At 66.6% G+C, this 15,545-nt stretch overlaps 1 protein-coding gene across 3 annotated transcripts; it reads left to right on the forward strand.

Moving 5' to 3' along the window:
- The first annotated feature begins 4,487 nt into the window (after positions 1 to 4,487).
- On the forward strand, positions 4,488 to 15,521 carry HPS1 (HPS1 biogenesis of lysosomal organelles complex 3 subunit 1). Of its 3 annotated transcripts, none has more exons than XM_039482156.1 (19): positions 4,488 to 4,589; positions 5,122 to 5,238; positions 5,632 to 5,769; positions 6,121 to 6,263; positions 6,723 to 6,831; positions 7,105 to 7,265; positions 7,339 to 7,441; positions 7,553 to 7,657; positions 9,286 to 9,355; positions 9,614 to 9,681; positions 10,316 to 10,483; positions 11,303 to 11,482; positions 11,569 to 11,636; positions 11,768 to 11,893; positions 12,292 to 12,356; positions 12,934 to 13,079; positions 13,317 to 13,430; positions 13,710 to 13,792; positions 15,049 to 15,521. In XM_039482156.1, the coding sequence occupies exons 2-19, from the start codon at positions 5,122 to 5,124 to the stop codon at positions 15,209 to 15,211; spliced, it is 2,127 nt and encodes a 708-aa protein (XP_039338090.1). In that variant the 5' UTR covers positions 4,488 to 4,589; the 3' UTR covers positions 15,212 to 15,521. The 3 variants fall into 3 exon arrangements, with proteins under 3 accessions (XP_039338090.1, XP_039338091.1, XP_039338089.1); XM_039482157.1 differs by having other exon boundaries at positions 4,551 to 4,570; XM_039482155.1 differs by lacking the exon at positions 4,488 to 4,589 and adding an exon at positions 4,591 to 4,704.
- The last annotated feature ends 24 nt before the right edge of the window (positions 15,522 to 15,545 follow it).

Genomic DNA, 15,545 nt, shown 5'->3' on the forward strand with positions numbered 1-15,545 from the left:
CCAGCCTCCGGGCCGCCCTTCTCCGCACACTGCCGTGCCACTGCCCATGGCAGCTCCACCTGCCAGCCTCCCGCCGCCCTTCTCCGCACACTGCCGTGCCACTGCCCATGGCAGCTCCACCCTGCCAGCCTCCCGGCCGCCCTTCTCCCCACACTGCCGTGCCACTGCCCATGGCAGCTCCACCCTGCCAGCCTCCCGGCCGCCCTTCTCCCCACACTGCCGTGCCACTGCCCATGGCAGCTCCACCCTGCCAGCCTCCTGGCCGCCCTTCCCTCCCCACACTGCCGTGCCACTGCCCATGGCAGCTCCACCCTGCCAGCCTCCCGGCCGCCGTTCTCCCCACACTGCCGTGCCACTGCTCATAACGGGGGGTGAGCCTGGGACTGGGGAGACAAGTGGGCCAGGCTCAGTGCAGTGCGGGGCTGCAGGGCCCTCCCCCCAAGGGATTTCATAGTTCACTCTAGTGATGGGCTGGGCACGCACCGATCCCTGGGGGTAGCCATTGCCTGCCGCTGCATCTTCCCTCGGATCCAGAGTGTCAGCTCCCGGCAGCCCTAGAGCACCCTGTGCCCACCCCACTGAGAGACTGAGGGCCAGAGGGACTCTGGGTATCAGCCCACCGAGCAACCCAGAACTTTCCCGGACAGAACGTGCATGGGAGCAACTCCCCCTGCTGCCTCCTGGCCACGAGACAGGCGAGGTGAATGAGGGAATAGCTTCTACCAGCCCCTCCTGGGCCGCCAGCCGAGCTGCGGAGCCATGCTGTGAAATCGGCGGCATGAGACGCGCTGGGGGGCTGCAAGGAGTCACTTCAGCCCCTGTGCAGGGGCGTTAGCCAGGAGTCCTGGCCCCAGCACTGGCTGGAGCGCTGCGAGCTGGGCCCGCGGGAGCCTTCACTGTAAATGTTAATATTTAAATTATATTTTCTGAAGAAGAGAGACTTTGAGCTCTGCTAGTCTGGAAGCTGGTGGGAGGGAAGTGGGGTGGGGCACCCCACTCCCCAGCTGGCAGGAGAAGTGGGCTGAGGTGGTATAGGCAGAGTCACTGCTCCCCAGGGGCTTGGGGGGCATTGTTAGAGGTGTGAATATTTCCTTCCAGAAGAGATTTTATTGTGGTGTGTGCAGAGCCGGGCTCCGGGAGCTAGCTGAGATTGTGTGGGAGCTGCTGGATAATAAAGGTGGGCTGTCCAACCATGCCTGGCCTCGTCTCTCCGCAGCAGCGAGGGCCGGGCCCGCCGCACCATGCTCCCTGGCAGAGGGGCGCGTTTCGGAGCCTCTGCTCCAGGACTGCAAGCGCCTTCGCTCTGTCCCAGGCCTGGGGCCGTGGCCGAGTCCCCAGCCCTAGGACGTGGCTACACGACAGAGCAGGTGCTGCTGCTCCATGACTCAGGACACCAGGCCCAAGTGTGTTCGCATCACAGCCATTGTCACCTGTTTGTGCATGTGCTCCTCAGTGTGTTCTGAGCCTCGGCAGGGCCTGGCTCCCCGAGCGGCGCCAGCAGCACATGCCCTCAGAGCTGGGAGGAAGGAGGCGTAACTCACCCAGTGACACGGGCACAGGTAGGACACGGCAGAGTCAGCGTTACAGGCCAGCCTACACCCCTGGCAGGGGCGACCCACTGGCAGCTGGTCACTAACCCAGCGCTGTGAGGGCACAGCCCATTCGGTGCCGACCACCTGCTTGGCCATGACCTGGCCGAGCCGTTGTGCACACGTGGGGTGGGGAGCTCAGAGTTCGAGGAGTCCGCACCAGGCTCCTTCGCAGAGTGCTGTGCCCAGAGGCTGGAAAGCCACGGGTGGTACCAGACATGGCAGTGGGGTGTGACTGTGAGGGAGCCCGTGAAGCAGGGTCTGGCTGGGGCGATGGGGCGACGAAGGCCTGGATCCAGAGCCCGGCTGGAGGGAGTGTGAATTCTGGCAAAGGGGCTCCCAGGGCAGTGAAGTCCTGCGGGCAGGAGAGCGACTGCCCTGGCCAAGCCAGTGCCTCCGGCGCAGCCAGGAGCTGGGGCTCCAGACGGAGGGAGGTAGAGGGGCCAGTGAGTCGGGGAGAGGGAGAGCTTGGTGTCACCCACAGAGAAGGGAAGTCAAGTCAGGCCTCCAGAGCGCGGGTACCTGCTGCAGCCGCCTGTCAGGAGCCAGGCACAGACCTCCCGTGGCTGAGTTCTGCGCTTAGATCTCACCCACCAGCTATCAAGTGTGAACTCCTCAGGTGCTGGAACAGCCTGACCAGGGAGTCCCAGGTACTCCCGTCCATCTCACCACCCAGCTGCCTTACACCGAGGATCACGGCACGAGCCGGGTTACTCCCAGCCCCCAAGGAGTCCTGGGAGACCGGGGAGGATGTGCGGCCTTTGCCAGAGGAGGAAGTGGCTGGTAACAATGCGGAAAGCCCACGCTCGCTGGCCAGGCTTTCCTGGGCATTTCAGCATCCCGGTCTGCAGCAGGACAGCTGGAGTGTGAGAGCCAGAGCATCTGGAGAGCATGTGAGCGACCAGCTGGAGCATGCGTGTGCAACACAACAGCTGGGGGCCATTTCTGCCACAGCTGGGCCCCAAGCTCTTGTTATCCTGCTGCTGCTGGGATGCGAAAAAGCCCAGCCCAGCCCCGCCAGGCTGCAGGTCCTGCAGGCTGTGCCTAGCGGATCCCAAACCGGGTGCCAAGCCGAGGCTGAGCCCCCAGCCCCGTTTCGATGGGAACGTCCCCTCTCTAAGGCCAGAAGGGGTCTCTGCCAAAGTGACGCGGTGACTCTGCCCCCCGCGCAGCCAGCGTGGCTGCAGGCACCGACGCCAGAACCATGCTGCCCGGAGGCAGGAGGGGCACAGAAAGCCTGGCTTGAAACACAAGGGCAGCAGGTGCAGAGGAGCCGGGGCCGCCCTGCCTGCAGCCAATGCTCTGCCTGTTCTCCCCTGCACCCAGCAATCCCCACTTGACTTCCCGGCCCCCATGCTGGCTCTGAATTAAGGCCCAGGATTGTTAAGTGGCTGGGGGAGGAAGAGGGGGGCAGCCTGGAGGCCTTCCAGCAGCAGGAGGCCTGGCCAGGGTGGGACTCACTCCTACCGCCCACCCTGAACAGGAGCTGAGAATTCTCCATGCTCACCTGCAGAGCACCCCACCCCCACAGAGGCGGCTCCAGGCCCCAGCACACCAAGCGCGTGCTTGGGGTGGCAAGCCGTGGGGGGGGGCTCTGCCGGCGCCGCGAGGGCAGCAGGCAGGTTGCCTTCGGCGGCTTGCCTGTGGAGGGTCCGCTGGTCCTGCAGCTTCGGCCCCAGCACGTGCCGAGTTCTGGGGCTGCCTCCCAAGACAGACACCCTTGTCCGGCTGTCTCGTGATCTCATCTCAGGCAAAGCGGGTGGCTCCGTGTCTCTGCCCCCAGCTCCGGGGCGGCAGCTGCGCTGTCTCTGCCCAGTGCCCTGGGCCTGGCTGCGCTCCGAGCGGGGGCGGTTACCAGTGCCAAGAGCCATGCCCGTGATAAGCCAGAGCACCCCAAAGAGCGTAGCCGCGGCGACACGCACAGGGAGAGGGGCTAGTGCCCCCCAGGACGGACCGGCCGAGATACCAGGCAGTGTAAACGGACCCTCTGAGGCAGCATCTTCCCACACGCCCCCGGCGCTGCCTGCCCCCTGCCAGCTGCACCGCGTCTGCAGCTTCGCCCTCCTCTTCCAGCCTGCGTGGGGAGGGGGGGAAACGGGGCAGCCTGGAGCCATCCCCTCAGACCACCAGGGCGCCCGGGGTCCTGCCGGCTGCAGAGAGTGAAAGCCTGGGCCTGACCCCAGTGCAGCAGCCGCCAGGCCCGTGCCGTTCTTACGTTCTCCTCCTTGCCCAGGAACTGGGGTGTCCCGCCAGCCTCCAGCGTCTGCGGAGTGTGAGCAAGAAGCCGGGCCAGCCCCACTCAGTCCACCAGGAACCCCCCAGGACGGCTCTGGGGCTGCATACGCAAAGCCCCTCACAGCTGGGAATTGGCCTCACCCCCAGCTCACACCTGGGCGAGGCAGCTGCTGGAGGGCAGCAGAGCACAGGGCCCCTGGGTGGGGGCAGGGTGGGGGGCAGCTGCCCCGTCAGGCCCTGCAAGCCCAGCAGGCCATGCTGGACTCGGCTCCGCCGTGGGCAGAGCCAGGGCCCTATTGCCCTGTAGCAGCCCCCGGCCGGGCCCAGCCGGTTTCCCGGAGGCTGCTGGAGGGCAGCAGAGCACAGGGCCCCTGGGTGGGGGCAGGGTGGGGGGCAGCTGGAGCCTCTCGCTGCAGAGGATTTGGGGCATGTTGTGATGGGGGGGGCAGCTCCTGCCATGCGGGGCCAGGGTCTCTCTCCCGCCGGGGCTCAAGGGGGAACCATCGGCCCTGAGCCCCCCCCGGCCCTGAGCCCCCGCAGGCAGCACGTGCCAGGCACTGCCCGGACCCCCGCGGGGGCTCTGCGTCGGCGGGGGGGCGCCCGTGGGAGCGCGGCCCCGGCCTCTCCCAGCAGGGGGCGCTGTGGGGAAGGCGGCGGGAGGCTCTGAAATGGGACCGGGCGGTCACGTGAGCGGGGCGGGGGTCACGTGACCTGCCCGGTGGCGGAGGCGGAAGCGCGCGGACACGGTACCCGGGGGCCGCCGAGGTCAGCCCCGCCCGTGCCCGGCTCCGTGCGGTGTCCCGCCCCCTGTACCCGCGGCCCGGGGAGCTCCGGCCTCGCCCGCAGGGGAATGAGCCCCCCCGGTCATGGGGAAACTGAGGCACGGGACGGGACTGGCCCGAGGGCGCCCAGGCAGGCGGCTCCTGTGGGCGTGGCCCGTGTGGCAGCCTGTGTCGGCGGGTCTGGAAGTGCCCGATGCGGCCCTGGCGTGGGGGGAGCCCCGTCTGCCCCCCCCCCCACGGCACCCGGTCCAGCAGCGGGGGAGAGGCCTTGAGCCAAACGGAGGGACCTGGGCGCTGAGCCAGGGGAGCCTCCTGAGCCCCCGTCCCGCAGCAGCGAGCGCTGCCCTAGGCCTGTCTCGCACCCTGCACCTGGGGCACGGGCACGTGCTGCTGGGGGCCTGGCTGCGAGTGGCTCTGGGGTGTGCCCCGAGCCGGGCGGGAGAGGAGGCTCCGGTGCGCAGCTGGGCAGGGGGCGGGAGGGCTCCTGGGGCTGACCCCGGTTTCCCTCCCCCCAGATGAAGTGCGTGCTGATCGCCAGCGAGGGGGCTGAGCTGCTGTTCTGCTGGGCCGACGAGGCGTTCACACAGAGCCTGCGCCGGCGCTTCAGCCAGTCGGAGCAAGGGGGGCGCAAGGTGAGAGGTCTCACGGGGGTGCAGCAAGCCCCCTGGGCCGGGGGGAGGGGCTGGGCTGAGGGCCCCCTCGAGTGTGGGGGGGCAGAGGTCAGCTCCAGAGCCCCGCGGGGGTGCAGCTGGTGCTGGGGTCGGGGCGGGGCTGAGGGCAGGTGGGGCAGAGGTCAGGCCAGGGCGCGGGGGTGCAGCTGGTGCTGGGGGAGGGGCTGGGCTGAGGGCCCCCTCGAGGGACGTAGGCAGAGGTCGGCTCCAGGGCCCCGCGGGGGTGCAGCTGGTGCTGGGGGAGGGGCTGGGCTGAGGGCCCTGTGCTGGAGGTGCGCGGGGGGGCAGGGTGGAGGAGGAGCAGCTGGAGCGGGACTGGCTCATGGCCCGTCCGTCTCTGTCCCTGCCCTGCAGCCGCCTGCCTTTGGGGACAGCCTCAACACGCTCTTCGCCCCCATGATCATCTCCTGCGTGACGCTGCTGGAGCGGCTCTCGGATACCTACACCTGCTTCCTGGCTGAGGACGGAGGCCACCTCTACGTGCTGCACATGGTAACGGTGCCCAGGGACCCGCCCCCGGGCTCAGCACCCACCGGCAAGGGGAGCCTGTGGCTGTTCTCTGGCACTGTGCGGCTAGTCCCAGTCAGGGCGCAGCTGCCATCCGGCCTGGCCCCTGGGCAGAGCCCTGCGCTGGGTCACTGGCGGGGGGGAGGGTCCCTCGTGCAGGGTCCCTGGGCTGTACCCCCGGCGGGGGACCCTCCCAAGCAGACACGCAGGGAGACCCACTCCCTGCCGACGAGGGCCGGCCGTGGGGGAGCTTTGCCCCAGGCCTAGCCGGGACGAGTTGTTCTTACGGGGGTGGGGATTTGCTGTTTCCTGCCTGGCCCTGCCGGCACGCTGCAGTTCGGGGAGTGCCTGTACATCGCGGTGAACGGTGACGGCTCGGAGAGCGAGGACGACCTGCGCCGGAAGCTCTATGTGCTGAGGAGACTGGCCGAGGCCCACTTCGGCCTGGTGACGCTGGACTCGCACCTTGTCTGCAAGGAGTGAGTGGCTGGCTGGGCCGGGAGGGCATTTGGCGCTGCCTGGAGGGGCTGGACAGACCCTCTCACCCAGACACACACGTCAGCGCTGCAGCCAGCGCCTGACTGGTGAGCTAGCACTGTGGCCGGTCCCTGGGGCTGTGGGGCTCCGATGCTGTGCCTGGGAGGTGCAGGGATCTGGGCGAATGTGGAGCCTGTAGCTGTGCTGCAGGCTATGGGACTGGAGGGAGGCCAGGTCCCAGCGTGGAGCGTGCACCATGCTGGGTCACTTGGAGTGTTGCTAGCCCAGAGGAGGGCTGCTCGGGGCTGGGAAGAGCGACTGGAGCCTGGCGAGCGGCTGGCAGCAGTGTGTCTCGGTCCTGGGGAGGAGACCTGGCCCAAGCAGGGGCCCATGGGGCGATCTCTGGGACAGGCCCGTCTCTCCTGGACGGGGATCGGCTCACTCGGCGGCTGTGCTCCCAGGTTGCGGCCGGCGGACTCGGAGCAGCGCAGCCGTGTGTGGGCCCTGTTCCAGGGCCTGCTCCAGACTTACAGCAGCCTGCGGGAGGCCGAGCAGAGCTTTGCCGTGGAGGTACGGGGTGGCAGGGGGCCTAGCCTGGGGAAGGGGGCTAGCAGGCTGTGGGTGCTGGGTGTGACTGGGGTGAATTGCCCTGAGGGGGGCCTGGGTGGTGCTGGAGGGGCCTGGGTGGAGCCAAGGGGGTGCCGCGGGGCGTGAGTGCAGGATCTCTTTGGGTTTCCTCCCATTCCCTGGCTGGCGTGGCCGGGAGCTGCCCCACCAGGCTACTGGGTCCCCTTGCCCTGTCCCAGCTCAGCGCTGGGTCTCTCCCTGTGACCCTGCCCGCAGGCCGTGGAGCGGCTGATCCACCCCCAGCTGTGTGAGCAGTGCATCGAGTTCCTGGAGCGCCAGGTGGTGCAGCACATCAACGCCAGCGGGCAGCGCGGGGGCGAGGAGGTGGTGCACGCCTTCCTGCTGGTGCACACCAAGCTGCTGGCCTTCTACTCCAGGTGAGATCCCCCCCCAGGACCCTTCCTGCAACAGCAGCTCCATCACCCGCTCACGGGCCGCCTCTCTCCGCAGCCGGAGTGCCAGCACCATCCGCCCAGCCGACCTGCTCACCCTCATCCTCCTGGTGCAGGACCTGTGTCCCAGCCCCAGCGCAGACGAGGACCTGAGCCCCCAGGTACCTGCCCTGGGCCTGGCTGGGCGATGGGTCTCGGGACTGGCGGGGGAGGGCTGCTCCTCTGCGATGGGGGCTGGACCCCTCTAAGCAGCTCTCCTGCTCTCCCTGCAGCTGGCAGAGGGGGGGCTGACTCCCCAGAGACCGAAGAGCAGCGAGAGCATCCCAGTGAAGAGCCCAGGCCCACATAGCACCCCCGGGAGCGAGGCAGAGGAGCAGGTATGTGGGGCCGGCTGGGCCTGGTGCCCAGGGGTTGGCACAGAGGTTGGGGGTATTGTGGTCGCCTGGAGCCCCAGCAGGGGCAGGGTCCCCAGAGCTGTTTTCCACCCCCCCTCAGGATCAGGGCCTGTGGTGCTGGGAGCTGCTTGGGCTCATGTCTTCCCCCCCGCCCTGGGATCAGGGTCCTGGGTGCCAGGAGCTGCTTGGGCTCATGTCTTCCCCCCCGCCCTGGGATCAGGGCCTGTGGTGCCAGGAGCTGCTTGGGCTCATGCCCCCTTTACACACACTGGCGGGGATCACACCCCAGGAGCTGCACGTGTGGGCGGAGCCCCAAAGCGCTCGCTGTGACCGGAGTGCAGTGCAGTGCAGGGGCGTTGCTGGTACCTGGAGGGGTGGGGGCAGGACCTGCTGGGTAGCAGGCTACATAAAAAGCACTAGGGGGGTCAGTACAAACTAAAGTTTCATACAGCCCATGACTAGTTCATACTGCTCCGTATACTAGACACTGAAAGGCAGGTGCAGTATTTATATTCCAGTGGATTTATTTGAAGATTCTGGGGTAAGGAGGAGACAGGCAGCCATTGTGCAGTACTAGTGTGCTGGGACACGGCTGTATTTTTACGCTGGGTTTGTAGGCAGACGGTTAAGAGGTGACACCTGGGAGTTCACAAAACAAATCAGCCTCCTACCGGGGGACAGCGGTCTGGAAACCCTGCGCTAAGGGGTGTCACGGACTCACAAGTCCTGCCCACTCTGGGCCCCGTGGGGGGGCCCCTTTCAGTGTGACAGCCCTTCCCGGGGGGCCCCTCTCTCTCGGGGCCAGGTCCCTCCGCCTCCCGGAGCCGCACCTCTCTGAGCCTCAGCACGTCTGTCTCTGCCGTGGGCCCCTCAGGGAGTCCCCGCGCTCTGGGCCCCCCGGGCCTCCGCCCCCGAAGGGGATGATGCCCCCTGTTCTCTAGGCCGGAGCAACTCTCAGCCAGTGTAACACAGGAGGGTTTATTGAGCGTCTGAACCCAGCACAGGAAATACTCAGGGCCTCAGGCCTGGCCTCCCTCAGCCCAGCACATCCCAGTCTCCCTGCAGCCAGGGGGGCTCTGCCTGCTCCCCCCTCCAGCCCTGAACCCCCAGCTGGGTATCTGATACCCCAAGCCCCCTCTGTCCATTCTTCTCTCCAGGGAAACAGGGTCGCCTGGGTCTCCTCTCCTCTCTTCGCAGCCCATTGTCCTCCCACTGGCCAGAACCAGCTGTGACTCCTGAGCTGGGCTTCTGGGTCGCCAGGTCACCAGTCACTGGGGTCTCCATCCTCCAGGCCATCGGCCGGGGTCCCAAGTTCCCTCTCCGGTCCTGTGTCCCAACAAACTCCCTCTCCCCTCCCCTGTTAAACCAGTAACACCCGGGGACACTGAGTCCCACCCCCCATGCATGCAAACCACTGGGAACCCAAGAAAATCCCCCACTGTGTCACAAGGGGTGTTTGATAGAATCCAGCTACATGGAGCCTGACTGTGCCCTGGCCGAGGAACCAGCCCAGCCTCACCGCTCTGCCCCTTGGGGGTCCATCCTGACCCACCCTGTCGTTGCGGGGAGGGTCCCACTGCCCCCTGAGCTGGCTCCCTTCTCGCTTGCAGGATGCGGACGAGATCTCCATTCCCGAGGAGTATTTCACCCCCCAGCCCTCGCCCAGCAGGCAGAGCACAGGTGAGTCCCTGGGCAGACGAGGGAGTCTGATTGTGTCCCCAAAGGCTGCAGGTCCAGCATGGGGGCACATGAGGGGGCTGTGCCAGGAGTGCTGGGGCCGGGGGATGTTGGGGGAGGCCTGGGCTTGGGGTGAGGTGTCTGTGTGGAGGTTGAGCCCCCACCCAGCACCCCAGAGGCCAGGGCAGGAACCCCGCAGGGTGGTTTGGCTGCATGCAGTGCTGGGGGCAGCTGGCTCCTTGTCTGCTCTGTTGCCTACAGGAGGCGCCAGCTGGTCGGAGGGCTCAGAGCCGCCGGGCTCTGGGGAGGCAGATGCTGCTGATGTCCAGGTGAGAGTCCCGCCCTGAGCGTGACCCTGTGAGAGCCCACGGTGCCCACGTCCCGCTGTGCGGTCCGGCCCTGCCAGCCTGCCCTCGTCCCCAGCACACGCGCCTCCCGGCCTGGCCAAAGGAGGGGTCTCTGCAGGGCTCCTGCAGCCCCTTCTCCCCCAGAGCTCTTCCCACCCCCACCCCCCAGGCGTCTTCCAGCCCCTCACCACAGGCTGGGCCTGTCAGACTCGCCATCGCCGCAATCCCCACCCCGTCCTCCCTGCCCCGAACTTGGAGCGGGCCTGGGCCTGGGCCGGGCCAGGCAGCACCTGCCCCAGGGCCCTGTCCAGACTTGAATTCCCTGCGTGACGAGCTCCTAGGGAAGGTCTGGGGGGGTCTGAGCGCCCAGCCGGATCCATCCCTCTTGTGGGGAGTTTGTTCCAAGACTCAGCCTGTTTTCCCCCTTTGCACCACCTGTCGCCCTTTCCCTTCTGCCCGGGAGTCCTCCCGCCTGCCCACACCTGCCTGCAGCTTCCCGGGAGCGGTGCCACCAGCTCTGCCCTCGCTGCGTGGGACGTGGCAGACCAGCCTGTTGTAAACCCTTCGGGTCCCGTCCCCAATGCCGGGTGCCGAGCCAGCTGCTCTCTCTCCCCAGGTGGCAGAAGACTCGCTCCAGGCCCTCGTGCCCCCAATGCCCGGTGCCTCCAACCCCAGAAGGATCTTCCTGGATGCGAACCTGCGGGAGGGCTACTGCCCCATGGTGCCCCACACCATGTACTGCCTGCCGCTGTGGCCTGGCATCTCGCTGGTGCTCCTGACCAAGGTGAGCTGGCTCTGGAGCAAGCTGCCCAGCCTGGCCTGCCTCAGCCTGACCCCTGGCCACAGACCCACAGGGCCAGTGCTACGGCCCCAGCTGTGCAGCAGTGTCTGGGAGGGCCTCAGGGGTCTCGTGCTCCCTCCTGGCTGAGCCCTGCTGCTTCCCCACCTCCTTGGCCTGGACCCCCGGCCTTGCAGCCCCCCTCCTACCCCCCCTAGCTCCAGGCAGCGGGTCCAGCTGGGACAGACCCCGAGGGAGGCTTGGGCATTAGCCCCTGAAGGTTGCCCCAGCGTTCGCAGCGACTCCCCCAGCGCCACCAGACAGTCGGGTTTGTTCGGTAACTGGCCATGGCCCAGGCCGGCCGGCGGGTCGCCCAGAGAACTGAAGGTTCCAGCACGGCCCATTCTGGGGAGCCCCGAGCCCGGCCAGGCTGTAGGGAGCCCCTGGGTTCCAGCTCTGTCGGGCTGGGGCCTCCTTTGTCCGACTCCTTCCAGCAGCCCCCTCTGAGCCCCCCACCTCCCTCCCAGCCCTTTGATCTCCAGCTGGCGGGGGGAGGGGGTGGCTCAGCCTCCCTGCGCAGAGGTGGGGAGATCTGTCCCCTGGGGCGCTGGGTGTCAGCGTCCTGGGGACTGGATTTGCCATCGGCGTCTCAAATCTCCACTGATCTGGGGCCAGGCCAGGCCAGCCAGGTGACACCACCCTTGTCTCAGCCTGTCCTGAGAGCAAACAGTCCTGTCCCACCCACGGGGGAGCAGCGCAGGGGAAACTGAGGCATGCCGGACTCATAAGTCGTACAAACCAATTCCCACTTTCACACTCACTCAGAGCCCGAGCACCCACGTCGCCTGCTCCCTGTACCAGCTGTTGGATGGGTTCCTGATGCTGGAGAAGAAGCTGAGGGAGGGGCAGGAGGTGGGGCCACCCACCCGCACCCACCCAGTCCTGGCTGAGCTGCGACAGAGGATGGACAAGTTTGTCAGGAAGCTGGGCAGGCAGGACATGCAGGTGGGAGTCCAGCGCGGCGCTGCGGGGCGGTCGGGGACCCTGGCACGGCCTGCAGGCCTCACGGCTGCCCTGTCTGTCCGTCCTAGTTACACAACGCCTGGCTGGAGTTCAAGAGCAAAGCCTTCTCCAGACACGAGTCCGGGAGCTCCAGGGAGTGAGTATGGGGGTGTGGGGAGAAAACCGGGGTACAGGGCGGCTGGGTCTGGGCAGGCGATTGGGGGGGTGATGGGGGAAGGGGAGGCTGGGGCCAGGTGGGGACGTCTCTCAGGGGCTGTCTCCCTCCAGGCTCCTGCAGGCGCTCGGCAGTGTGAGGCGGCAGCTCTGCTCCGTCTATCGCCAGCTCTTCCTGACCTCGCTGCCCACCCAGGGCCTGGCGCAGGGCCTGCAGGACTGGGCCCAGAAGCTGGTGCGGTGAGTGGGGGGGGCTGGGCTGCGGGGGAGGGGAGAGAGGGGGCTGCTGGCGGGGGGCGCGGAGTCTGGGACTTCAACTGGCCTCGTGGGGAAGTGGCTGGAAACCAGCCCCGGGCCTGGGCCCTGCGTGGAGAGGACGCCGCAGACCTTGGCGGGTTTAGCCAGTACATGTCCCTGTCACCGGCAGGGAGGTTTGAACCCCAGGCACCTCCAGGGCACAGCTGGGCGGGCAGCTCTTCTGTGGGGCCCCCCGGGGAGGCGCGTGCCCCATCCCCTCTACGAGCCAGCCATGGCCGGCATCCCCGTGTCAGCGCGGTGCCCCCCGCTGGGCTCAGGGAGCCCGAGGGCCTGGCCTGGCAGAGGGGGCTCCGTGCTGAGGCCAGGCCCTTCCTCCGCAGGGAGAAGCTGCTGGACTGGAGGGACTTCCTGCTGGTGAAGAGCAAGCGGAACATCACCATGGTGTCACATCCGCCCAGAGAGCCCCACGCGGGACAGCAGGCGCCTCCCACCCCGCGGTGCAGCCAGGGCTGGGGGTCGGCTTCTCCTGCCCAGGCAGGCTTGGGGGCAGTTGGCCTGGCTGAGCTGGCACAGCGGGGGGGGGGCTCGCCCCATCTCTCCACCAGCAGGGCTGGACTCTGCTCAGCGCTGGGGAGATGAGCCAGCAGCTGGCACTGAGCACAAAGGGGCCTGAACGAGCCACATTGGGACCCACAGGGCAGGGGTCTCTGAGATGTCCCAGGGGCACTGGGTTGGCCCCAAGTAGGCCACGCCACGGGGTTGTGGACAGAGCCCCCCTCTGCGCCCCCAGATGCCTTCGGGGGATACAGGAGGTGCTGCTGGGACTGTGGGCAGGAGGCTGTCGGCACCTGGGTTCCTATCACCGGGGGGGGGACAGAGAGCAGGAGCCATCTCGGGGGCTCGCGGGAGCTCCCCATTGCCCAGGGCAGTTCAGCAGGGCACCCATGGGCAGAGGGGGTTCCCTGTGTCTGGGCACCACCCCACATTCCCTGCAGTCGCTGGTTGCCCTTAACCTGCCCCCACGTACCTGGAGGACTTCCCAGGCCTGGTGCACTTCATCTATGTGGACCGCACCGCCGGGCAGATGGTGGCACCTTCCCTCAACGTGGCCGAGGACTCCACCTCGGAGCTGGGCAAGGGTGTCCTGGCTGCCTTCATCAAGAAGAAGGTACCAGCCCTGGGCTCTGACGCTGATCCCCTGGGTTTGGGGGGTGCGGGCCCAGCTGTAGGGCTAGGATGGTGGGAGCCAGGCGGGATGGGGGAGTTTGGCTCTGGTGAAGCAGGGCGCTCGGTAGGAGCCGCCCTGGCTCTGGCTGGAGCAGGGCTCCGAGGGGGAGGAGAGGGGAGCAGAGCCGTGGGGTGGGGGGATCTCTGCACCGGCTGCAGCTGCCTCCTCTCCCCCCAGGTCTGGTCTCTGATCGGGCTGGCACGGCGGTACCTGCAGAAGGGCTACACGACACTCACGCTGCGGGACGGCGACTATTACTGCTCCTACTTCCTCTGGTTCGAGAATGAGCTGGTGCGTCGGGGGCCCTTGGCCTCTGACCTGCCTGCCCTGGCAGCACTTCCGAGAAATGGAGAGGCCCTGGCACGCAATCCCCATGGCCTGGCAGATCACCCCGTGGCCTGTGCCTGAGCCCCCAGGACCTCTGGCTAGGCCCCGGCCCAGCATCCGGGCTCTCCAAAGCGCTTGCTCAGCCCTGCCCTTGCACACGAGCTCCAGGCCACGCAGCCAGCCCCCCGCTGCAGGTGGCGTGGCCAGCCCCCAGCCCCTCACAGCTGTCCCTTTGCCACGCAGGGCTACAAGCTGGAGGTGATCGAGGTTCCTGTTCTCTCCGATGACTCTGCTCCCATCGGGATGCTGGCAGGGGATTACTACAGGTGGGTGCTGGACCCAGCCAGCTCCTGTCCCCAAGTCCTCTCCTGGCCACTGGCTGGGTAGCAGCGGATGGGGAGAGCTCTGGGCTGCCCCTTGCCTGCGATGGGCCATAGCCGTAAGGTGGGGCTGGGAGCTGGCAGTATGCGGGCTCTGAGCCCTGCGGCACCCTGTCTGGGTGCTCAACGCCTGGCCTCGCTAAGTGAAGCAGCTGTAACCACACGCCCCAGGACAGGGATTCACCATGTCCCCATGTCTCAGCCGGGGATTGAGATTACAGGAGCCTCCCGATAAACCAAGGATCAAATCCAGATCTCCAGGCTCCCGGGCCAGGCTGTCACGGAGTGTGGGGAATACTATGTGCAGATATGGTCGCCCCATCTCAAAAAAGATGCATGGAAACTGGGAAAGGTACAGAGAAGGGCAGCAAAAATGATGAAGGGTATGGAACAGCTTCTGTAGGAGGGGAGATTAAAAGGACTGGAACTTCTTTAGCTTGGAAAAGAGATGACAGGAGAGAGATGATCGAATTCTATAAAATCATGACTGATGTGGAGAAAGTAAATAAGGGAGTGTTACTTACTCCTTCTCATAACACAAGAACTAGGGGTCACCCAATGAAATTACTAGGCAGCAGGTTTAAAACAAACAAAAAAGTGTTTTTTCACACAACGCACAGTCAACCTGTGGAACTCCTTGCCAGGGGATGTTGTGAAGGCCAAGACTATAACAGGGTTCAAAGAAGAACTAGATAAATTCATGGAGGACAGGTCCATCAATGGCTATTAGCCAGGCTGGGCAGGGATGGTGTCCCTGCCTCTGTCTGCCAGAAGCTGGGAATGGGCGACAGGGGATGGATCACTTGATGATCACCTGTTCTGTTCATTCCCAGGGATCTGAGGCACAAAAAACACCTGTCAGGGACCGTACTTGGTCCTGCTGTGAAGGCAGGGGCTGGACTCGATGACCTTTCAATGTCCCTTCCAGTTCTGTGAGAGGGGTATATCTCTGGGGCACCTGGCATTGGCCCTTGTTGGCAGACAGGATGCTGGGCTAGATGGACCTTTGGTCTGGCCCAGTCTGGCTGCTGTTGTTTTCCCCTCGGGGCCTGTCCTTGGATGGGGTGGCTGGGCCACGGGACGTGTGTGCTGCACAACGTCTGATCTGGGGTGGGTCCAAGGCCCAGGCTCCGCTGCCCCTGGGGGCTGGACCGGGGCCCTGCAGGGGCTTTCCCGCCTGACCGCTGTCTCCTCCTGTGCAGGAAGCTGCTGCGCTACTACAGCAAGAACCAGCCGGCCGAGGGGGTGAAGTGCTACGAGCTGCTGACGCTGCACCTGGGCGTGATCCCCGCCGAGCGTGTGATCCAGCAGGCCTGCGACCTGGCCCGGCGGCTCTGGGAGCCGTCCCGCATCCCCCTGCTCTGAGCCACGCGGGCTGGCAGCGAGCGTCCCCCCAGGGCCGCCTCCTCGCTCTGAGTCTGGGCTGGCTGCAATGGGCCCCTCGCAGCACCCACCTCGCTCGGCCCTGCAGCCCCCCGGGCCCGGCTGGGAGAGCAGCGCCAGCCAGCATCCTGCCGTCAGCTCCCTGCCTGCTGAACCCACCCTCCAATGGCTGGGGGGCTCCTCCGGACTTGCCCCCGGAGCTGCCCGGGGCGGAGGCTCTTGGACGTGTGTGGCCAGGGTAGCGTGTCTGTACGTGCCACACTCCAGACTGGCATTAAAGCTGGTGCGCTAGGTCAGTGTGGGGCACTCCCTGATT

This window comes from Mauremys reevesii, linkage group 7, assembly GCF_016161935.1.
Source record: "Mauremys reevesii isolate NIE-2019 linkage group 7, ASM1616193v1, whole genome shotgun sequence".
Lineage (NCBI taxonomy): Eukaryota > Metazoa > Chordata > Testudines > Geoemydidae > Mauremys > Mauremys reevesii.

Coding starts and splice junctions, on each gene's coding strand:
- HPS1 (XM_039482155.1), top strand. CDS start 4,675: ATGAGCCCCCCCGGTCATGGGGAAACTGAG. Junction 5,770..6,120: donor ACCTCTACGTGCTGCACATG/GTAACGGTGCCC, acceptor GGCACGCTGCAG/TTCGGGGAGTGCCTGTACAT. Junction 13,793..15,048: donor CTGGCAGGGGATTACTACAG/GTGGGTGCTGGA, acceptor CCTCCTGTGCAG/GAAGCTGCTGCGCTACTACA.